Below are 25,034 nucleotides of genomic sequence, written 5' to 3'. Positions count from 1 at the left end.
CTTATGGTGTGACCCTTCAGAAAACGGAGGTCTTTTTTGCGTATGACATCGCAAGCACTAACCTTTCTCGCGAGCAGATCACAGGGAGTATGCGTAATATAACTCCTCGCGCTGTGGTGCGTAGTTAAACGATGGGCCACTGCCTCCACTGATGGCTGTTTCAAACACAGCCACAGGTGCGGCTTCGGAGACCGAGGCTGCTCTTCCCGAGCAACCTCTCCCGATCAATCAATGATATAGCTGCCGCCTGCCACGGTGGCCAGTTTGCTCGCAATCCAGTCGCTAGGTTGCGACGACGGCACGTAGTCACGAGACATAGGTAGCAGGCAGCCAACCTGCCTTTCTCAACACGCCGACGACAGGGTTGTCGCTCATCGGCACCTTAACGCTGTCGCGTTCAAAACACCGCAAACTATGCTGATATAACCTCAACCCACTCGGACTCCAGTAGCACATGGGCAAAAATACAATACGATAATGCTGGAGTAGGTGTTTACGCTCCTTTTTTCTTTTGGCAGGGGCCATCCGGAGACCTACCACCGGGGGCGGCCGCAACGAGCCCTGCAGATCAACCTCCAACAGGAGGAGATCCCATGAGCCCTGTTCCTAGTGAGGTGAGCGCTAATGGTCTTGTCGAACTCCATCTTAATAACCAGTTTTTGTTTTAATTACTTTTCGTGACTATCATTTTCAAATTTTCTTTACTGCAAAGCCGCTCAACTCAGTTGAAGGCTGCCATTGCTCGAGGAACCACAGAGTCGTTTTTGCAGAACTTTACAGACAAGTGTATTCTACACATATACAAGTTCAGATTGAAGAACCCCGCGAGATGCTGTCCTACTCGATTTACTGGCCGATAATCTCCACATCCCTAAGCCGTAGTACGTGACTAATCGAAGTGCAGTGGTCAGCTGCCTGTAACTACTGGCCTCACATCCACTTGGCGTCCCCAGGAACATGCTTCTCCTGCGGCACTTGTGATAAAATCACCAGCCTCGACGTGGCACACCAATCGCATTTCGGCGGGGACGCGCATGTAGCCGAAGCGCAGCGACGTTCGTTAAACGTTGCACGCATGAAGAAGGCAACAGCTACATGTGTGCGGCGAATCGTGCAAATGGAAGTGTTCTTGGGATGAAAACCTCAAACGTTCGGCACAACGAGATCACTTCCCTTACCTAGACGGCCCTTACTTCACTGCCTTCCTCATCTCGTCACCCTCGGCAGGCCTCAGGGGTTGATCAACCATGAGAAAGATTTTGTGGCGTTCCTTTCAAGAAAGCGATTTCTTATGTTTTTATATTTCTGGCACCATAACTATCGGTAATCCTGCCTTAACCAAGCCACAACCATTACCAACTTAAGCGCCTCCGCACCATTCAGAGCAAACGGAGCAATAGGAAACATGAAACGGACCAGCTAGCAGTCATCATCCGAGTTAGCACAGGTGTCATTGTCATTTTTTTTTGTTTCCATACTAAACTTTTATTAAACTGCTCTCGCGGTGTGCGAGTGCAAGGCGTTCAAGTGTGTATAAAGTGGCCGGTGTAACGGGCTTGCATTCTGCACAGATGGGCGTGAAGATGTCTTTTGCTACCTTCCGCGAGAAGTCCAAACACAACAGTGGGTCGCTGCATCGAAAGACACGATTTAAAGCTCTCAAGGACACTATTGGTACGCTGGGATTGCCTCCGCAACAGTAGCTATTCTCATAGATTGCCGATGAGGCGTCGACTGAGGCTGCTACTTAAGTTGGCTCTTCAGAAACGGCTCAAAGGTACAGAATTCCTTCAAAAATTAGTGTGTGTCATTGCCGACCACGAGAGCTTCGCGATTTAAATTTCGAAGCCAAAGTGCACGGTGCATTCTGTGTTTCTTCATTATTGAAATGCGACCACCGCGATCAAGGTCGGGCTGTCGAAGCCGGGATTGGCGGCCGAGTTGCATAGCACCTGACAAAGATCGGCCGGTGGTATATTACTTGTAACATAATATTTCAGGATATTATTCGGTCATATTGTAACGTGCTGGGTAAGAGATGATTTAATGGCCGCTGGCCTGGCACGAGCGCTGCGTTCCAGGCCATTGCCAGCTTCGTCTTCTTCGTATCATTACCCGGGGCCACCGAGCGATCGTCCCGATCGTAAATAGAAGATGTCGATGAAGAGATGGCAGAAACGGTGATGGGCTTCCAGGTCCAGGTTAGAGAAAAGTGGCAATGTGGTGAAGTTCTGGCTGCCACAGTGGATGACATGATCGAAGGATGAGTCCCGGTCCACGAAGCATCCGGGTCGGAGGGTGCCAGGAGCTGACGGCCGAAGTCTGTGGACGCACCGGACGGCAGGGGCAGGGGGGCGGTGTCTTCACGTGTGGGTCTTGGGTCGGTCGGGTCTCGGGTCGGTCGGGTCTTGGATCGTCGTGTATTGTGGTCCGGGCGGGGGATGCGGCTAGGGTGAGCGGCGAGGTCGGTTCAGGTCCGGCGGGCTGGGGCATGGCCGGGCGGCGCGGACAAGGTACTAACGGGCGACGTCCGTGGCAGCACAGGACACCGAAGCTCCTGGACCAGGATGGCGATGAAGGGACCCCAGCACCGCACACCAAATGTAACGTGGCGGCCAGCTGAAGGATGAGGCGTGGTGAACGATGGATAAGAGATGATTTAATGGCCGCTGGCCTAGCGCGAGCGCTCCGTCCCACGCCACTGCCAGCTTCGTCTTCTTCGTAATTTTACCCAGGGCCACCGAGCGATCGTCCCGAACTTGCAGCTCGCGCCCAAACGGTCACTGAGTCATATATTACATACATTCAAGACGTCCTCGCACTGTGCCGGAAGGTCGATCCCAACGTGTCCGAAGACGATAAGATAGGCCACATTCTTAAAGGCATTGCCGACGATGCCTTCCATCTTCTTCTATGCCGGGACTCTTCTACGGTTGACTGCGTTCTGAAGGTGTGTCGGCGCTTCGAGCAGGCCAAGCACCGGCGCATTGCACACCGTTTTGACCGCCTGCCTAACACAGCTGCCAGTTCCACGTGCGAGGATCTGCCGACACTGAGGCAGCCTTCAAACCCCGACAACGTGACTTGCATCGTGCGCCGTGAACTGGAGGCCCTGGCTCCAGTTGCGACCAACGCGCCCTTGTCGGACAACACCCTTGCCACAATATCCCTTATTCAAGCTGTCGTCCGCCAGGAGGTCGCGAACTTGAGCATGCCCTCTAGCCGTCCCGTCGAACCTCTGTGTGCGAGCCCCATCTCTCCCGTGGTCGCTACCGCTACGGCCCGCAACACCTTCGTCGCAAGTTACCCAACATATCGCAATCCAGATGAGTGGCTTACCCCTGATGACCGGCCAATCTGTTTCACGTGCTCGCGCGTAGGCCACATCTCTCGCCACTGCCGCAGCCGTTAGTCCGCACCACCCCGACCGTTGCCCTACGTTGACCGCCATTACGACTATGGACCCCGTCGTTTCACCCCTCGGAAGGACCCACCCAGCGCCGAGTTCCTACCGCCTCCTCGTAGAACCAGCCACCCTCCCTCCCCGACCGACCACCGTTCCCGCTCACCTCTTGCGCACCGCAGTTACTCACCGTCCTCTGCAGGCAGCCTCGCCGGAAACTAGCCAGTGCAGCTCCCGGAGGTAATGCTGCATTGGTGCCCCGACCTGAAAATCCTCTACTGACCCAGCCTTCGCCCTGCAATCTCCTCGATGTCTTTGTGGACGGTGTTCCTGTTTCTGCCCTCATTGACACTGGTGCCAAGTCTCGGTTCTTAGCTCATCCTTTTGCCGTCGCCTCAAAAATGTCCAGACCCCTGCCGCTTTGCCCACCGTTCGCGTTGCCGATGGCAGCACTGCTGCCGTCACTGGCCTGTGCACTGCCCGCGTCACTGTTGCCGATCAACACATCCCAGTTTTGTTCAACGTCCTCGAACACTGCCCTCACAATGTGATCATCGGTCTTGACTTTCTAAGCGCTCACTCTGCCCTTATCGACTGCTCCAGCGGCCTTCTACGATTGGACCTGCCTCTCAGCTCAGCCGACACACCCTCCAGCTACACGCCCCGCCTTCGCTCCACCGAGTACGTTCGCCTGCCCCCCGACTCTGCCTTTATCTGCCGATGTCACCATTTCGTGCGGTTCCTGATGGGTATTATCTTGCCTGCACACTCGCCGATGTCGTTCTCTCGCGCAATATTGTTCTTCCGCACCTCATCGTGAGCGTCACCGAGAATAGCACCTACGTTCCAGTTCTCAACTTCAGGCATATCGCTTGCTACTTGGTCTTCCTGCAGGCATATCGCTTGCTACTTGGTCTTCTCTCACCGACTGTACAGTCACTGCTCTCTCTACTGGACCGCCTTATACTGTCTCTCAAGCGCCCGACATCCCGGCCAACGTTCCACAATCCATTTCTGCGATGATTGCTTCTCACCTGAGCCCCGAGCATGCACAGGATCTTTGCAACCTTTTGGTGTCCTACACCGACATTTTTTACTTTGCTTCAGCTCCTCTGGGTCAAACATCGGTAGTGATCCACCGCACTGACACCGGCGATGCAAGACCTATACACCGGAGGCCTTATCGTGTGTCGCTACCAGAGCGCCAGGTCATACAGCGGGAGGTCGAGAAGATGTTGGCCAACGATATCATCGAGCCTTTCAACAGCCCTTGAACATCTCCTGTCGCGCTCGTGAAAAAGAAAGACCAAAGTTGGCGGTTTTGCGTCGACTATCGTCATCTCAAGAAGGTTACGACGAAAGACGTCTATACCCTTCCGCGCATACATGATGCCCTGGACTGCTTACATGGCGCCCGCTACTTTTCTTCCATCGAACTTCGTAGCGGGTATTGGCAAATCTTTGTTGACGCAAGAGACCGCGAAAAAACAGCTTTCGTCACCCCTGATGGCCTTTACCACTTTAAGGTCATGCCCCTCGACCTTTGTAACGCCCCTGCCACATTTGAACGGATGATGGACTCGTTACTCCGCTGCTTCAAGTGGACGACCTGTCTTTGTTACTTAGGTGATGTCATTGTTTTCTCGCCCTTGTTTGAAACCCACCTGCTTCGCCTTTCGTCCATCTTGGCACTTTACCGCCGCGCAGGTGAATGCGAGTGGCATACAACCTGACCCTGATAAAGTTCGTGCAGTAAGTGCTTTTCCCTATCCCCGCTTCCCCAGCGATGTCCGCAGTTTCATCGGTGTTTGTTCCTACTCTCGCCGGTTCGTCCCGAACTTGGCAGCCGTCGCTCCCTCTCTCACCAATCTGTTGTGAAAGGCGTTCCTTTTTCCTGGGGACAGAGCAGGCTACTGCATTCACCAGCCTTATCGCCGTCCTCACCAACCATCCTGTATTGGCCCATTTGAACCCGTCTGCCCCGACTGAACTTCGCTCCGATGCAAGTGGTCACGGAATTGGCGCCATCCTTGCTCAGCAATAACGCGGCCAGCACTGCGTGATTGCGTACTCAAGCCGTCTTCTTTCTTGCGCCGAGAATAATTACTCCATCACAGAACGCGAGTGCCTGGCTCTTGTTTGGGCCATTGGAAAATTCCGCCCATACTTGTTCGGTCGACCATTCACTGTTGTAACCGACCACCACGCTCTGTGTTGGCTCTCATCTCTCAAGGACCCTACTGGCCGTCTTGGCCGGTGGGCACTGCGATTTCGAGAATACACCTTTCCCGTGGTTCACAAGTCCGGTCGCCTCCATCACGATGCAGACTGCCTGTCACGCTATCCCGTCGATCCTCCTTCTTCTGCAGACTGTGAGTCGGATGCCTGTGTCCTCTCTATCTCCGACCTCTCCCACATTGCCGACGAACAGCGCTTGGATCTCACCCTCACCTCTCTCATCGACCGCCTCAGCCCAGACCGGCACGACACATCTCTGGCCCGGTTTATGCTGAACGGGAACACGCTCTACCGCCGCAACATGCGACCTGATGGCGCTGAGCACTTGCTAGTTGTTCGCCGCCGCCTACGCTCCGCTATCCTCGAACAACTGCATGACGCACCTACGGCTGGTCATCTTGGTGTCTCCCGTACGTACGACCGCGTGTGCCGGCGTTTCTTCTGGCCTGGTCTGTACCGCTCCGTCCAACGCTACCTGGCCGCTTGCGACCTCTGTCAGCGCCGAAAGAAGCCCGTTGTTCTGTCGTGTGGACACCTGCAGCCGATTCCCATCACGACCGACCCGTTTCCTCGTGTTGGGCTTGATTTACTTAGGCCCTTCCCGGAGTCCTCCTCAGGGAACAAGCGGATTGCCGTCACCACCGATTATGCCAGGCGGTACGTGATCACTCGCGCCATTCCAACAAGCTGCGCCACTGACGTCGCTGACTTCCTTCTGCACGACGCCATATTACACCATGGCGCTCCCCGTCAACTCCTTACCGACCGTGGCCGCGGCTTCCTCTCCCGAGTTGTTGACGAGATCCTTCGTTCGTGCTCCGTTCGTCACAAGTTCACGACGGCTTATCATCCTCAGACGAACGGCCTCACGGAGCGTCTCAACCGCACGCTGACCGACATGCTCGCCATATATGTATCCGACGACCACCGGGACTGGGACATCAGCTTGCCTTTTGTCACCTTCGCGTAAAACTCTTCGCGCCATGATACCGGTGGTTACTCGCCCTTCTATCGTCTCTTTGGACGCGACCCCTTACTGCCCTTCGACACTCTGCTGCCCACAGCCGGCCCTGTCACTACATATGCGCGCGACGCTATCGCCCGAGCAGACGCCGCCCGCCAGATTGCTCGTCACAAGCTCTCCGCCTCTCAAGAGGCTCAAAAACACCGCTACGATGGCCTGCATCGTGATGTGCGCTACCCTGCCGGATCTCTCGTCTTGCTATGGCTCCCATGCCGTCGTGTGCGGTTATGTGAAAAACTTCTGCCGCGCTACACAGGTCCTTATCGTGTATTACGGGCAGTGACCGACGTAACTTACGAGATCACACCGCTCCACCCAAAGTCCCCGTCCGCTCCACTGACATCCGAAGTCGTTCATGTGGCTCGCCTCAAGCCCTATCACCCACCCTCGACATCAGACGCCTAACACGCTCCGGAAAGTTGCCTTCAGCCGATGGGGACAGTGTTACCGGTGAACTGGTTACTGAATAAGTGAACTAATCGTGAACGAAGAAGTAGCGGTGCGCTGGACGACGACGACGTTGACAGTGGGTAGCTGGGCCCTTGGAGTCTGAGCTGAATGCTGGCCATCTCAGAGAAGCCGCCAATATAGGCTTACCGTGCCGATAATACCGTTAGATCCCCGTAAAAATATCAAGTGCTAAATGGGAAGAAAAAATAAAGGAAAATGCTAGCAGAAAGCAAACAGTGGCACTTCCTTCCTGCGTCTATAACACACAGGTGAAGCACACATTTTAGATGGCAATTGTACTGACTTTCTAGCAAAGTTAAATTCTGGTTTTCTGTTCATAAAAGAAATTTCGGCATATAGGATTAATATTTTTCAGCTCAGCATCTGTGGCAAGGGCAAAAGGCAGCGGTACGTCCAGCAGCCAGATGACCTGGTCATTGTTCCAGAGGCCACAGGCATGAATAAGCCGTCACTGTATGCGCTAGGCCTCTCCCACATTGCGTTGCCTATATGCACCAAGTCTCGGCTGTGAAAGCGGCTTCAAATTTTTGGGCATATGACAGTGAATTTCTTCTTAATTTTGCAGAGCTACGATGAAAACTACGAATGTTATTGTGAAGGGTTCCAAGCGTAGCTGTAAAATAATGTTCTCCCACGAGTGAGATGCCCGGAAGCAATAGCAGAAGGATTAGTTGATTAAAGACCAGCCGAAGGACGTTTAAAAGTAAAACATATACAGTACAGTCGAAAAGAATACCGGATATATCAGCGCAACCGGATGAAGGAAAGAAAAACAAGGAAACAACAGAGACGAGCTTTGAATCGATGGTAGATTTTTTATTCAGATAGCTACAGTCACAAGGCACACCGCCAGCGCACATTCTGAGAGTACAATCTAAGAGAAACCGCGGCAACCGTACATCACTCAACCGTTATAACTAAAATCCAAGAAACCAGCTAAAACAACACAGAAAAAAACAACAGCACCTTATGCACTGACAACGAAACCAATTTCTTTACCTCCTAACTGTAAGGACGGCTGTCTAAGGCATTCTTCTTTCTCGAATCAAATATGCCACCATGAACTTCCGCTTACTCTGATTTCTTTGACGAAATAAAATGCTACTGTGGGTGAGTAATGTCCTACAGACAATTTGTTTTTCTCCTGGGCGAGTTCGCATCGTTTCATAACTTTTCGAAGAGCGTAGCCGGATGACAAACGTAAAGAACGAGGAAAGAATGCAGACGAGCTTTGACTCGCATTAACATTTCTTTATTTAGAAAGCCACACAATTTTAGCTACAATCACGAGACCCAATAGCTCCAGCGCACATGCTTAGAGTACATTCTTCTCAAGCTACATCAGTCTATGGCTCAACCCTTAAAACAACAAAAAAGAGAAACTACCGCAAAAAATAAAGTGTCACGCGACGCTTAAGAGACTACTAAGTGGGGTACGCGGAAGAGAAGCTCGCCATCTTCGCACTAACGCACCAGGCTCAGCTCGACACACTCATGTAAATAAACCTGTAGCAGTATAACTGTGGTGAAACTTTATTACCAGCGCATACAGAGGAGTGACCGGAAGCCGCCTCACGCTTAAACGACAACCTCTATCTCTTGGGCTGTGGCAGCGTCTTCGGGCAGCTGGGGGAGCTTGATCCGTGTCCCCGGATCGGGGAAGACTAGAACGTCTCAATGATCAGAATAGGCGATGAAGTGACTCGGAGGTAGGGACTGTGGGCTGTTCCAGATCGCATAATTTAGGTTGGCTTTGCTACTACAATTTTTGCATTTGTCTGAGTAGAGTCTTTCCCAATAGAAGCTACACTATTGGGAATTTGGATAGGTGTTATTTTGAAGTTTACGCCAAGCTTTGGCCTGTCCTTTGCACAGCGTTTTATCTGCTGAGAGGAATATGAGTCCTGCAAGGCTGTACTTATGTAGGATTTCTCTGTAAAAAGACAACCTTTCCATGCTGGAGTCTAAATCGGGCTTGGCTGCACGAGCCAGCTCGGGCGGGCAGTTCTCGAGCTAGGTTACGAGCCGCCTCATTACCAGCAAGAGACGTATGAGCAAGCGTTCAGATTAGGCGAACGCGCAATGTTGGTTAAGAATTTCGCAGAATCTGTGCTGCTTTTGGGGAGACTCTTTTTAACTTGTACTTATGTATCGCCAATTTTGAATCGCTTACAATATTTCTGCCGAAGATCCCGCAATGGCGATAGCAATGCCTGTTCCTTCTGCCACATGTGTGTGCTGAGTGCACATGGTGCCCACTGTTATGGGCGTACCATGTTCTGTGGTGACCGAACCTACCATTTTGTCTGCCGAGAAATAAGCTCCACCTACATATCTACAGAGGTATTCATAAAATGTTTGCCCAACTATTTGGGTCGCTCTGCGACGTTCACACTAGACATATTGGTGCATGTTCTGAGGTATCGGTGAGATGGCCCGACTGCTATCAACTCTTCTTGAGGAGCATGAAGTAAATTCTCGGCTCCACGATTTTACCGAAGGGATATGTACGGTTGCGCAGAGTGAAGGTAATACATTATTTTAGAGAAGCTGGAGACGAAAAGAGCTCTACAAATATATTTACTTTACTTATTCTGAGATACGAGTGAACCAATGACTGGCGGGTGAGCTAACAAGTGCCTCAGAGGTGCTTAGTCTCTGAAGCCTTTCTTCGCATTAACTTCACCGTCCGCGGGGAGCTCGTGACGTTTTCCACCTACATAGGGGTCTTTAAGCGAGAGATGCAGGTTATATATAATAGAGGTGCTGCAATCAAATGACATGTATGATTTCGACTTCCCTAGGTGGTCGAGCTCGGGTAGAAAGGAGGAATATCAAATAGCTCAGTTTGGTTTTGAGATCCAGCATAACAAGCGCGCCAGGTCAAGGGTGAGAACGGTTTCTGGCAGAAGCGGCGCTAGTGCAAAGTGCACCACATACGTAGTAAGGCACCAGGTACTGGAAACTTCTTTGCATGAGCCGCCGTAGCACTTCTGAAAACAGTCCTGCGATGCAAGGGTGAGGATGGGATTGGGGTGCGGATACTTCACCGAGACAGGGAGCGCTTGCTGCAGAGGGATATGCGGGAAGAGAGAGCAACGCGATAGTGTCGAGAGAGCTTCCATGCGAACGCACATATAGAAGTAAAAACGGGTTAAACCAGTTGTTGCATACCCGGAAGCGTTGTAGACGTAAACGATGAACCGAATAATGTCGGCCTTGCTCTTAGATAGCAATCGACAAGCAACGAGAAGGCTGTTGCTAAGCGCGCTTGGTGCGCTCTGTGTGATCATTGGTTTGCGGATATTACTTGGTCGAGTGATGACAGTGGCTTGTGGAGCAGCTTTTAAAACGTCTGCAGTAAACCGGCCACCAAGATCACAGAGCATTTCGCGATTAAGCCTCTCTCAAAATGGAGAACAATGACAAAGACATCAGTGGCGCTGGCCCATGCGATCAAGGCTGCTTCGATGCATAGCGTCGTGTGATCGCATCACATTATCGAGGCGAGCATACACGGGACATCGGCCATGCTTAAGTATAATAAATCCATCGCCACGCCATTCTTGTGCAGGGCAGCCAATGTGTTGCGGTTAAAAAAATATTAAAGGCCACACTTAAAGTTTTGAACAGCGGAAGAAAGGACATGTAATTATACAGGTGGTTTTTACCGCTGAGCACAAGGTCTGCAAGTTATGTGATATGGTCAGGAAGAAGCTGGAAGAATTAGAAGCTGGAAGTGTAGGAAGGTGCGCTGTTGAACACGCCAACAGATACGTTCCGGCAACACAGGGGTTGTGTACAGAGTACCGCTCACGTGTGGAAAAGTTGATTATGTGCAGCCGGGAAGGTGCCTCAACGTTCGTCTATGAGATTATGAGCTGTCGCTAGAGGCCTTGTCCGCTCCTTCCAATCCTGTCATTCGCTGCCGTGACTGTGGCAAAGAAGGTAATAAAGCATGTTCCCCGGAGTTGGGGGCTGTCGACTTTGTCCACAGGCGCAGAATCAGTTACGTCGGGAGATAGCGGAACCTTATCTCATCGCGACATCGCACACCCCATATCTCTCAAAACTTCCTTTGGTGTTACGTCCGGTTGAGCTGGGTTATCTTGCCAGAACTAATGCAACTCCATGATGTTATAGCACGCGTGTCCTTTCATTTTTTTGTTCTTTTGCCTGCGTGTGTTTTTATGCGCTGTGGGTCTGCGTGAACTGGGTTTTAATGTTTTTAAACCATGACTCTTTACTAATAGAATTTCAGTTAGCGCTTTGTCTGTGTGCGGGTTTCTAGCTTAGTCCTTGTTTCTTTGCATTGTTCAACATGCCAAACGCTAGCCAACGCTCCCAGTTTTCGGTTCTACTGAACCACTTTCAAGCTCCGCTTTTATGGTGTGACCCTTCAGAAACCGGAGGTCTTATTTGCGTATGACATCGCAAACACTAACGGTGTTCTTTCTCGCGGTTAGATCGCAGGTAGTATGGGTAATACCACTCCTCGCGCTGTGGTTTGTAGTTAAGCGATGGGCCACTGCCTCCACTAATGGCTGTTTCAAACACAGCCACAGGTGCGGCTTCGGAGACCGAGGCTGCTCTTCCCGAGCAACCTCTCCCGATCAATCAATGATTTAGCTGCCGCCTGCCACGGTGGCCAGTTTCCTCGCAATCCAGTCGCTAGGTTGCGACGACGGCACGTAGTCACGATACGTAGGTAGCAGGCAGCCAACCTTCCTTTCTCGACACGCCGACGACGGCGTGTCGTCGGCACCTTAACGCTGTCGCGTTCAAAACACCGCAAACTATGCTGATATATCCCCAACCCACTTGGACTCCAGTTGCGCCTGCGCAAAAATACAATACGGTCATGCCGGTGTAGGTGTTTACGCTCCTTTTTTCTTTTGGCAGGGGCCATCCGGAGACCTACCACCGGGGGCGGCCGCAACGAGCCCTGCCGATCAACCTGCAACAGGAGGAGATCCCATGAGCCCTGTTCCTAGTGAGGTGAGCGTTAATGGTGTTGTCGAACTCAGTGTTAATAACCAGTTTTTGTTGAATTACTTTTCGTGACTAACATTTTCAAATTTTCTTTAGTGCAAAGCCGCTCAACTCAGTTGGAGGCTGCCATTGCTTGAGGAACCACAGAGGCGTTTGTGCAGAACTTTACAGAAAATTGTATTCTACACATATACAAGTACTGTAATTGATTTTTCGGGCACAAAGCACAAAACACAGCACGGCACAAAGTACAAAGCGCGGAATGGCGTTCACCGACAGTCAGTGGTTCCAACAGCACCAACAGGAAGCGCTCGCTCGCCGAGAACAGTCCCACTGCCGCGCGGGCACTTCTGTGTCATCACAACGGCCCCCGGCGAAGGAGGAACCATCCTGGCAACTCACGGCGTTGTACACATCACGGGTTCGTGGTAGGGCTTGAGGCGGCTGATGTGAACGGTTTCGCGGCCATGGCGGCGGTGGTCAGAGGAGGGTGTCAAATGTTCCACAACGTAGTTCATGGGGGAACTCTGACAGACAACACGGTAGGGGTCATGATATTTGGTGAGGAACTTGGACGGCAGGCCGGGAGAACCAGAAGGGATCCAGAGCCAAACAAGGGAGCCGGCAGGTAGGTGGGAAAAGGGTTGTCCAGAGTCGCGCCGTTCTTTCTGACGATGTTGATCGTCACACGTGAGGAATCGGGCTAGTTGGCGGCATTCTTCGGCGTACTTGGCGATTGCAGAAGGAGGCGAGCAGTCAGATGCGTCAGGATGGTAGGGGAGAATGGTGTCAGTCAAGCAGGTAGGTTCGCGTCCATAAAGGAGGAAGAATGGCGAAAACCCTGCAGTAGACTGGACGGCGGTATTATAGGCGTGCGTCACAAATGGGAGTACGAGGTCCCAGTTAGAGTCCCGATTAAACCTTACGGTCAGCCCGTTCGTCTGAGGATGGTACGCCGTGCTTGTTCTGTGAACTACGCGACATTCTAGTAGAAGCGCCTGAACAACGTCTGATAAAAACACGCGGCCGCGATCGCTGAAAAGCTCGCGGGGAGCACCGTGGCGAAGAACGAGATTTCGAAGAATGAAGAAAGCGACTTCTCTGGCTGTAGCCGCCGAAAGAGCCGACGTCTCGGCATAGCGCGTAAGTTGGTCGACGGCGACGACAATCCAGCGGTGACCAGAAGTAGAAGGCGGCAGAGGCCCATCAAGGTCGATGCCCACAAGACCAAAACAGACGGGCAGGGCAAAGTAAAGGCTTCAATGGCCCGGAAAGGCGCTGCGGTGGTGACTTGCGGCTTTGACAGTCAAAACATGAGGGAATATACTTTTGTAGGAGGGTATACATGCCGCGCCAATAGTACCGGTGCCGAAGGCGTGTGCATGTTTTTAAGAGACCAGCATAAGCGTTCTGGGGTTCGGCATGAAAAATGCGCAGACTTCAGCGCTTAAGTGGCGAGGTATGACAAGCAGCCATTTTCAACCATCTGGCATGTGATTCCGGCGATAAAGAAGACCGTCTTGCAGAGTGAAGTGGCGAGCTTGACGACGAAGCGAGCGGGAGGACGCTGACGTAGTGCGGCCGGAGAGGAGGTGCACGAGAGAGGTTATCCAGGCGTCTTTGCGCTGCTCCAGATGCATGTTTGGAGGGCGTAACGAAGTGAGCACGGGGTCAATGCTAGAGAGGGTCGCATCGTTGGAAAGTAGCGGTGAGCAGGAGAGGGCGTCGGCGTCAAAGTGCTGGCGCCCGGAACGGTATATTACTCGAATGTGGTACTCTTGAAGTCGCAGTGCCCAACGACCAAGTCGGCCGGATGGATCCTCCAAGGACGACAGCCAGCATAAGGCACGGTAGTCGGTGAACTACGTCGAAGGGGAGGCCGTAGAGATATGGTCGAAATTTGGTTATTGCCCACAAAATGGCCAAACATTCTTTTTCGGACACGGAGTAATTGATCTCGGCTTTAGACAGTGTGCGGCTGGCATAGGCGACGACATATTCATGAAACCCAGGCTTCCGTTATGCGAGCACAGCAGCAATGCCAATGCCACTAGCATCCGTGTGGATCTCGGTTGGAGCGTTCGGGTCGTAATGGCGAAGTATGGGTGGTGAAGTAAGGAGTCAGCGCATTGTAGCGAAAGCATCATAACATTTGGAGCACCACGACGACAAAGAATGTTGGGCTTGAAGTCGCGTCAATGGTGAAATGATGGTGGCAAAATTCCGGATGAAGCGCCGAAAATATGAGCATAGGCCGATGAAACTCCGCAGTTCTTTGGGCGTGGACGGCTTCGGAAATTCGGCGACTGCACGAAGTTTTGCGGGATCCGGAAGGATGCCGTGTTTAGAGACGAAGTGACCGAGGATGATCAGTTGGCGAGCTGCGAATTGCATTTTTTCAAATTTAATTGCAGCCCTGCGGTGGTGAGGCAAATGAGCACTTGGTGCAGGCGAGTCAGATGTGTCGAAACGTCTGCCGAAAACACGACGACGTCGTCAAAGTAACAGAGGCACCTCTTCCAGCGTAGGCCACGCAGTACATTGTCCATCATTCTTTCGAATGTAGCAGGGACATTGCAAAGCCCAAATGGGATTACGTTAAACTCATATATCGCATCAGGCGTGACGAATGCTGTTTTGGCGCGATCATCTTCGGCCATGGGTATTTGCCAATAACCAGATCTGAGATCGAGTGACGAAAAAAATTCTGCTCCTTGTAGGCAATCGAGGGCGTCTTCTATGCGTGGCAGAGGATAAACGTCTTTCCGGATTACAGTGTTCAGCCTTGGATAATCCACACAAAATCGGAAAGAGCCGTCTTTCTCTCGAACAAGAACGAACGTGGAAGACCATGGGCTCTTCGAGGGCTGTATAATTTCGCGCTCTTGCATGTCGTCCACTTGCTCGGTGATAACGCGACGCTCCGGAGCTGACACGCGATATGGTCGCTGGCGAAAAAGAGGATGGGTGCCAGTATCGATGGTATGTATGACAGCGGAAGCACGGCCGAGTGGAGTTTGGCAGCCATCAAAAGAGGAACGAAACTCGCACAAAAGGGCGAACAGCTGGCCATGGCACGCCGAATGAAGGTCTCCATTGATAGCACTTGACAGGACATCAGAGGCTGGTCGATGTGACAGGGGAGCCGGAGTGAGAGCATCGAGCCACGGTGTAGGAGCGGCCTCGGCGTCGTCAACGACTTGTAGGAGTTCAGCCGATGCTATGTACCCAATGCATTCACCGCGAAGCAGAGTCAAAGGAGAGGGCAGATGATTGCTGATGAACATGGTCGTGGTTCCGGAAGTCATCGTGAGGACAGCGAAGGGAAGCGGTAGGTTCCTGCGGCGAACGAACAATTCCGAGGGAGTAAACAGTACAGGTGTGTCGGGCGGGTCGGCTGGAGAGACACAGGACAGGGAAACTACAACAGACGAGGAAGCAGGAAGTTCGACTTCATGGGAAAGAAGAAGTTTGTCCGCATACGCAGCTGTTTCGGCAGTGGAGTCGTCGGGTAAGACACAGAGTGTGACAGCAGAGTGTTCCGACAGAAAGTCCCACCCAAGAATGACGTCATGCGAGCAGGAGGAGAGTACCAGGAACTCAATTGCGTAGATGACGTCTTGGATAGCAACTCATGCAGTGCAAGCGGCAAGCGGCTGAATTTGCTGGGAGTCAGCAGTACGCAGTAAAATATCAGGGAATGGCGTCAGAACTTTCTTGATGCGGCGGCAAAATTTCGCATCTGTAACTGATACGGCTGCTCCGGTGTCAGTCAAGGCAAACGTCGCAACACCGTCTACTACTACATCGACGACATTGGCGGGGGACGTCAGAGGCCTTGTAAAGTTCGCCGACGGCGCAGCTCTTGCCTCGGGAACTGCGCTCACTAGTTTTCCGCTTCACTGGGGCTTACGCGGCGGCGCATTGGAGAGATGGAACGGCGCCGCGGAGAATGGGAGCGGTGCGGCTTTGCGGACTGGTTGTCAGTTGTGAACAAAGATGGTGGCGAACTGGGCTGCATGCGGTAGTGCTGCGTGTAAGGTCCGTATGCTGATGGCGTCATGACGTCAGTAGGCGGATAATAGGGGTGATTGCGGCAGTAGCGAGCGACATGTTCGGCAATGCCACAGGCAAAACAAATGGGCCTGTTGTCGCGAGTGCGCCATGGGCGACCGTAGAGAAGGGAGGCCGACGCCCCGTGCGGCAACGACGGTGGGGCGGGAACCCGATACAACCGGACAGGTCGTGGTAACAAAGGCGGCGGAGCTGCAGTGGTGTCGGAGAAATTGCCCGTGGTATGAGAAGCCGGGCGGGACAGGACGGCAGCGTAGGTTAGCAGGGCAGCCACTGCCTGCTGAGGGACGGGTGGCACGGCATCCGCAATCTGCAGGGCGTCTGCGACCTGTGCCTGAATGGTCTGCTGAAAGGCCGGCGGAAGTGCTGGGGATGGAGCTGGGGGCGCATGCACGAGCGCGAGTTGACGTGCAACTTCTTCACGGATAAACCGCTTCACCTATTGCATGAACTGGGGTTCTCCAGAGACCACGGCATCCGCAGATAGTACCTCGGCCGGCCTGCCGCACTGGGCGACGAGCGGGGACGCGTTGCTTGCGGAGCTCCTGGTAGCTCTGGCACAAGCTGATGACGGAGGCAGCGGTGTCCGGCTGCCTGGCAAGAAGCATTTGAAAGGCTTCCTCGTCGATACCTTTCATAATGTGCCGGATCTTATCGGCTTAAGACATCTCAGAATTGACGCGCTTGCACAGGTCTACGACGTCTTCCACGTAGCTCGTGAACGTGTCACCTGGCTGCTGCGCCCGCTCACGCAAGCGCTGTTCAGCGCGGAGCTTGCGCACACCAGGACGGCCAAATACCTCAGGAAAGCTCGTTTTGAAACCCGATCAGGTGGTTATGTCTGCTTCATGGTTGCGGAACCAGAGGTTGGCGACGTCAGCAAGGTAGAAAATAACGTTGTTAAGCTTCATGGTATCGTCCCATCGGTTGTGCGTGCTTACTCGCTCGTAGGGCGCCAGCCAATCTTCCACATCACTGTCACCTGTGCCGCTGAAGACAGCTGGGTCTCGCTGCCGAGGCATGCCAGCGCAGATAACAGGTGCTGGCGGTACCGATGGCGGCGGCGGTGGCGGCGGGGCTGTGTCTCTCGGCATTTGGGTGGTAACGGTGCCGTTTCTCAGCTCCAGGACGGGATCAGGGTCTACCTCCACCACTTGTAATGGGATTTTCGGGCACAAAGCACAGCACGGCACAAAGCACAAAGCGCGGAATGGCGTTCACAGACAGTCAGTGGTTCCAACAGCATCAACAGGAAGCGCGCGTTCGCCGAGAACAGTCCCGCTGCCGCGCGGGCATTTCTTCGTCATCACAGTTCAGATTGAAGAACCCAACGAGATGCTGTCCTACTCGATTTACTGGACGATAATCTCCACACCTCTAAGGCAGTGTACGTGACTAATCGAAGTAAAGTGGTAAGCTGGCTGTATCTACCGGCCTCACTTCCACTAGGCGTCCCCAGGAACATGCTCCTCCTGCGCCACTTGCGATACAATCACCCGCCTCGACGTGGCACACCAATCGCATTTCGGCGGGGACGCATGTGTAGCTGAAGCGCAGCGCCGTTCTTTAAACGCTGCACGCATGCAGAAGGCAACAGCTACATGTGTGTGGCCGATCGTGCAAATGGAAGTGCTCTCGGGATGCTAACCTCAAAAGTTCTGCACGACGAGATCACTTCAAATACCTACACGGTCCTTACTTCACTGCCTTCCTCATCTCGTCACCCTCGGCAGGCCTCAGGGGTTCATCAACGATGAGACAGATTTTCTGGCTTTCCTTTCAAGAAAGCGATTTCTTATTTTTTATTTCGGGCCCCATAACTATCAGTAATCCTGCCATAACCAAACCACAACCATCACCAACCTAAGTGCGTCCGCACCATTCAGGGGAAACGGAGCCATAGGAAACTTGAGACGGACCAGCTAGCAGTCATCATCCGCGTTAGCACAGGTGTCATTGTCATATATTTTTTTTGTTTCCACGCCAAGATTATATTAAACTGCTCTCGCGGTGTGCGAGTGCACGGCGTTCAAGTATGTATAAAGTGGCCGGTTTAACATGCTTGCGTTCTGCACAGATGGCCGTGAAGCTGTCTTTTGCTACCTTCCGCGACAGATCCAAACATAACAGTGGGCCGCTGCTTCGAAAGACACGATTTCAAGCTCTCAAGGACACTATTGGTACGCTGGTATTACCTCCGCTACAATAGCTATTCCTATAGATTGCCGATGAGGCGTCGACTGAGGCTATTAAAGTCGGGTCTTGAGAAACGGCTCAACGGTACAGAATTCGTTTAGAAAATTAGGTTTTGCCACTGCCGACGACGACAACTTCGCGATTTAAACTGCGAAGCCAAAATGCACGGTGCATTCTGTATTTCTTCATTGTTGAAATGCGACCACCGCGGTCAAGGTCGGGCTGTCGAAGTCGTGATTAGCGGACGAGTGCGATAGCACCTGACAACGATCGGTCGGTAGTATATTACCTTCAACATAATGTTTCAGGCTAATATTTGGTCATATGAAGTGCTAAATGGGAAGAAAAAATAAAGGAAAATTCTGGCAGAAAGCAAACAGCGGCGCTTCCTTCCTGCGTCTATCACGCCCAGGTGAAGCACACATTTTAGATGGCAATTGTACTGACTTTCTAGCAAAATCAAATTCTGGTTTTCGGTTCATACAAGACATTTCGGCATATAGGATTAAAAATTTCCAGCTCCGCATCTGTGGCAAGGGCAGAAGGCAGCGGTACGTCCAGGAGCCAGCTGACCTGGTCAGTGTTCCAGAGGCCGCAGGCATGAATAAGCCGTCACTCTATGCACTACGCCTCTGCCACATTGCATTCGCTGTATGCACCAAGTCTCGGCTGTGAAAGTGGCTTCAAAGTTTTGGCCCTAGGACAGTGCATTTCTTCGTAATTACGTAGAGCTACGATGAAAACTACGAATGCTCTTGTGAAGGCTTCCAAGCATAGCTGTAAAATTGGTTTGTCCCACGAGTGACATGCCCGGAAGCAATCGCAGAATGATTAGTCGATTACAGACCAGCCGAAGGACGTTTAAGAGTACAACATACAGAGTACAGGCGAAAAGAATACTGGGTATATCAGCGTAACCGGACGAAAGAAAGAAAAACAAAGAAACAACACAGACGAGCTTTGACTCGATGGTAGATTTTTTATTCAGATAGCTACAGCCACAAGACACACCGCCAGCGCACATTCCGAGAGTACAATCTAAAAGAAACCGTGCCAACCGTACATCACTCAACCGTTATAAACAAATTCCAAGAAACCAGCGAAAACAGCACAGACAAAAACAACAGCACCTTATGTTCTGACAACGACACCAATGTCTTTACCTCTTAACTTTAAGGACGGCTGTCTAAGGCACTGTTCTTTGTAGAATGAAATATGCAACCATGAACTTCCCCTTAGTGTGATTTCTTTGACGGAAGAAAGTGCTACTGTGGGTGAGTGATTTCCTGCAGATATTTTGTTTTCCTCCTGGGCGAGTTCGCATAGGTTCATGACGTGTCGAACAGCGTAACCGGATGAAATACGGAAAGAACGAGGAAAGAATGCAGACGAGCTTTGACTGGCATCAAAATTTCTTTATTTAGAAAATCACATAATTTTAGCTACAATCACGAGACCCATTAGCTCCCGCGCACATGCTTAGAGTACATTCTAGTAAAGCTATATCAGTCTAAGGCTCAAACCTTGCAACAACAAAAAAGAGAAACCACCGCAAAAGAAAGTGTCACGCGACGCTTAACAGACTACTAAGTGGGGCACACAGAAGAAGAAGCTCGCCATCTTCGTATTAACGCGCTAGGCTCAGGACGGCACACTCATGTAAATGAGCCTGTAACAGTATAACTGTGGTGAACCTTTGTTACCAGCGCATACAGAGGAGTGACCGGAAGCCGCCTCACGCTTGAACGACAGCCGCTATCTCTTGTGCAGCGGCGGCGTCTTCAGCGAGCTGGAGGCGCTTGATCTATGTCCTCAAGTCGGGGAAGATTAGAGCCTCTGAATGATCATAATCGGTGAATTAGTGACTCGGCGGCAGGCTCTGCTGGCTGTTAAAGATCATATAATTTAGATCGGCTTTGCTACCACAATTTTCTCATTTGTCTGAGTAGGGTCTTTCCCAATAGAAGCTGCACAATTGGGAATTTGGATAGGTGTTAGTTTGAAGTTTATGCCAAGCTTTGGCCTGTCCTTTGGAGAGCGTTTTATCTGCTGAGAGGAATATGGGTCTTGCAAGGCTGTACTTATTTAGGATTTCTCTGTAAGAAGACAACCTTTCCTTGCCAGAGTATAAGGCGGGCAGGCTGCACAACCCAGCTCGGCGGGACAGTTCTCGAGCAAGGTTACCAACCGCCTCATTACCAGCAGGAGAGTTATGAGCAAGTGTTGAGATTAGGCGAAAGCGCCATGTTGGTTGAGAACTTCGCAGAATCCGTGCTGCTTGTGTGGAGACTCTTTTTTAACGTGGACTTGTGTATCGCCACTTTTGAGTCGCTTACCATGTTTCCACCGAGGATCCCGGAATGGCGATAGCAATGCCTGTTCCTTCTGCCACATGTTTGTGCTGAGTGCACGTGGTGCCCACAGTTATGGACGCACCATGTTCTGTGGTGACCGCACCTACCATTTTGTCAGCCGAGGAATCAGCTCCACCTACATACCTACACAGGTATTCATGTTTCCCGAACGCTTTAGCTGGCTCTACGCCGTACACAATAGAAATCTTGGTGCATGTTTCGAGGTACCGGTGAGGTGGCCAGACCGCTATCCACTCTTCTTGAGTAGCCTGAAGTAAATTCTCGGCTCCACGATTTCAGCATAGGGATATGTACGGCTGCGCAGGTAGTGAAGGTAATACATTATTTTGGAGAAGCTAGGGAAGAAAAGAGCTCAACAAATATATTTACTTTACTTATTCTGAGATGCGAGTGAACCAATGGCTGGCGGCTGCGCTAACAAGTGCCTGAGGAGTGCTTCGTCTCTGAAGCCTTTCTTCGCATTAACTTCACCGTCCGCAGGGAGCTCGTGACGTTTCCTATCTTCATAGGAGTCTCTCAGCGACTAATGCAGGTTCTAAAGAATTGAGGTGCTGCAGCCGGATGACATGTACGATTTCGATTTTCCTAGGTTGTGGAGCTCAGGTAGAAAGTCAGAATATCAAATAGGCCCGCTCGGTTTTGAGATCCAACATAACAAGCGCGCCAGGTCAATTGCGAGAACGGTTTCTTGCACAAGCGGCACTTGTGCAAAGAGCACCACATACATACTAAGGCACCAGGTACTGGAAATATCCTGCATGAGCCGCCGTAGCACTTCTTAAAACAATCCTGCGAGGCAAAGATCAGGATGGGATTGGTGGTGCTGGATTCTTCAGCGAGACAGGGAGCGCTTGCTACAGAGCGCTATGTGGAAAGAGAGAGCAACGAGATAGTGTCGAGAGAGCTTCCATGCCGACGCACATATAGAAGTAACAACCGGTTAAACCAGTTGCTGCGTATCCGGAAGCGTTATAGACGTAAACGATGAAGCGAATAATGTCGGCCTTGCTCTTAGATAGCAACTGACAAGCAAGGAGAAGGCTGTTGCTAAGCGCGCGCCTGGTGAGCTTTGTGTGATCATTGGTTTGCGGATATTACTGGGTCGAGTGACGACAGTGGCTTGTGGAGCAGCATTTAAAACGTCTGCAGTAAACTGGCCCCCAAGATCACAGAGGATTTCGCAATTAAGCCTCTCTCAAAATGGAGAACAATCACAAAGAGATCAGTGGCGCTGGCCCATGCGATCAAGGCTGCTTCGATGCATAGCGTCGCGTGGTCGGATCCCATTATTGAGGCGAGCATACACGGGACGTCGGTCATGCTTCTGTATAATAATTCCATTATCACGCCATTCTTGACCAGGGCAGCCAATGTGTTGCGGCAAAAAAAAATTGAAGGCCACGCTTAAAGGTTTTGAACAGCGGAATAAAGCAGGTGTAACTGTAGAGGTGGTTTTTACCGCTGAGCACAAGGTCGGCAAATTATGTGATATGCTCAGGAAGAAGCTGGAAGAGTTAGACGCTGGAAGAGTTAGAAGCGGGACGTGTAAGAAGGTGCGCTGTTGAACACGCCAACAGATACGTTCCGTGCAACATAGCAGTTGTGTACAGAGTACCGCTCACATGTGGAAAAGTTTATTAAGTGCAGCCGGGAAGCTGCCTCGACGTTCGTCTCAGAGAACATGAGCTGTCGCTAGAGGACTTGTCCGCTTCTTCCAATCCTGTCATTCGCTGCCGTGACTATGCTAAAGAAGGTAATAAAGCATGTTCACTGGAGTTGGGGGCTGTCGACGTTGTCCACAGGCGCATAATCAGTTACGTCGGGAGATAGCGGAAGCTTATCTCATCGCCACATCGCACACCCCGTGTGTCTCAAAACTTCCTAGGGTGTTACGCTCGATCGAGGTGGATTATCTTGCCGGAAGTAATGCAAATCCATGATGTTATGGCATGCATCTACTTTCAATTTTTATTGTGTTCTTTGCACAAGTGTGTTTTTATGCCCGGTGGGCCTGCGTGAACTGGGTTTTAATGTTTTGAAACCAAGACCCTTTACTAGTAGAAATTCAGCTAGCGCTTCGTGTGTGTGCGGGTTTCCTGCTTAGTGCTCGTTTCTTCGCGCTGTTCAAAATGCCGAACGCTCGCCGACGCGCCCAGGTTTCGGTTCTACTGAACCACACTTAAGATACGCCCTATGGTGTGACCCTTCAGAAACTGGAGGTCTTTTTTGCGTATGACATCACAATCACTAACAGTGTTCTTTCTCGCGGGGAGATCGCAGGGAGAATGCGTAATACCACTCCTCGCGCAGTGCTGCGTAGTTAAGCGATGGGCCACTGCCTCCACTGATGGCTGTTTCAAACACAGCTACAGGTGCGGCTTCGGTGACCCAGGTTGCACTTCCCGAGCAACCTCTCGCTATAAATCAATAATTTATCTGCCGCGTGCCACGGTGGCTAGTTTGCTCGCAATCCGGTCGCTAGGTTGCGGCGACGGCAAGTAGTCACGTGACCTAGGTAGCAGGCAGCCAACCTGCCTTTCTCAACACGCCGACGACAGGGTTGTCGCTGATAGGCAGCTTAACGCTGTCGCGTTCAAAACACCGCAAACTATGCTGATATATCCCCAACCCATTTAGACTCCAGTTGCACCTGCGCAAAAATACAATACGGTCATGCTGGTGTAGGTGTTTACGCTCCTTTTTTCTTTTGGCAGGGGCCATCCGGAGACCTACCACCGGGGGCGGCCGACACGAGCCCTGCAGATCAACCTCCAACAGCAGGAGACACCATGAGCCCTGTTTCTAGTGAGGTGAGCGCTAATGGTCTTAACGAACTCAGCCTTAATAATCAGTTTTTGTTGCACTACTTTTCGTGACTAACATTTTCAAATTTTGTTTACTGCAAAGCCGCTCAACTTAGTTGGAAGCTGTCATTGCTCGAGGAACCACAGGGGCGTTTGTGCAGAACTTTACAGACAAGTGTATTCTACGCATATACAAGTTTAGATTGAAGAACCCCACGAGATGCTGTCCTGCTCGATTTACTGGCCGATAATCCCCACATCCCTAAGCTGGAGTACGTGACTAATCGAAGTCGAGTAGTGAGCTGGCTGTATCTATACGCCTCACTTCTACTAGGCGTCCCCAGGAACATGCTTGTGTTGCAGCACTTGTGATAAAATCACCATCCTCGACGTGGCACACCAATCGCATTTCGGCGGGGAGGCAAATTTAGCCGAAGTGCAGCGACGTTCTTTAAATGCTGGCCGTATGCAGAAGGCAACAGCTACATGTGTGCTACGGATCGGGCAAATGGAAGTGCTCTCGGGATGCAAACCTCACAAGATCGGCACAACGAGATCACTTCCCTTACCTACACAGTCCTTCACTGCCTTCCTCATCTCGTCACCCCGGCAGGCCTCAGCGGTTGACCAAGGATGAGACCGATTTTCTGGCGTTCCTTTCAAGAAAACGATTTCTTATTTTTTTTATTTCTGGCACTATAAATTATCAGGAACCCTGCCTTAACCAAACCACAACGGTCACCTACCTAAGCGCTGCATCACCATTCACAGCAAATGCAGCAATAGGAAACTTGACGCGGACCAGCTAGCAGTCATCATCCGCGTTAGCACGGGTGTCATTGTCATTTATCTTTTTGTTTCCACGCCAAGTGCTCTCGCGGTGTGTGAGTGCAAGGCGTTCAAGTCTGTATAAAGTGGCCGGTTTAAAGTGCTTGTGTTCTGCACAGATGGCCGTGAAGATGTCTTTTGCTACCTTCCGCGAGAGATCCGAACATAACAGTGGGTCGCTGCTTCGAAAGATACGATTTCAACTCTCTAGAACACTATTGTTACGTAGGGATTACCTCCGCGACAATAGCTATTCTCATGGATTGCCGGTGAGGCGTCGACTGAGGCTACTTCTCATGTCGGGTCCTGAGAAACGGCTCAAAGGTACAGAATTCTTTCCCAAAATTAGAGTCTGTCATTGCCGACCACGAGTGCTTCGCGATTTAAAATGCAAAGACGAGGTGCTCGGCGCATTCTGTATTTCTTCTTCATTGAAATGCGAGCGCTGCGATCAAGGTCGGGCTGTCGAAGTCGCGATTAGCGGCCGAATGCCGTAGCACCTGACAAACGTCGGCCGGTCATATATCACTTCAACATAATCTTTCGGGCTATTATTCTGTCATGTGAAGCTCTAAGTAGAAAGAAAAAACAGAGGAAAAGGCTAGAAGTACGCAAGCAGCGGCACTTCC

General features: G+C 51.5%; 1 protein-coding gene across 1 annotated transcript in view; it reads left to right on the top strand.

Annotated features, from left to right (window-relative positions):
- The window catches only part of LOC149344130 (neprilysin-2-like), a 195,513-nt gene that overhangs the window by 34,939 nt on the left and 135,540 nt on the right, over positions 1 to 25,034 (top strand). The window contains exons 5-7 of the mRNA XM_089547153.1: positions 519 to 627; positions 23,501 to 23,583; positions 23,999 to 24,013. Coding sequence (XP_089403279.1) covers positions 519 to 627; positions 23,501 to 23,583; positions 23,999 to 24,013 — 207 coding nt within the window. The remainder of the gene's footprint in view (positions 1 to 518; positions 628 to 23,500; positions 23,584 to 23,998; positions 24,014 to 25,034) is intronic.

Source organism: Amblyomma mixtum, chromosome 5 (genome assembly GCF_055824585.1).
Source record: "Amblyomma mixtum isolate Tamu chromosome 5, ASM5582458v1, whole genome shotgun sequence".
Lineage (NCBI taxonomy): Eukaryota > Metazoa > Arthropoda > Arachnida > Ixodida > Ixodidae > Amblyomma > Amblyomma mixtum.
Note: the sequence above shows the minus strand (reverse complement) of the source record. Positions and strands in the feature narration are given on the sequence as shown.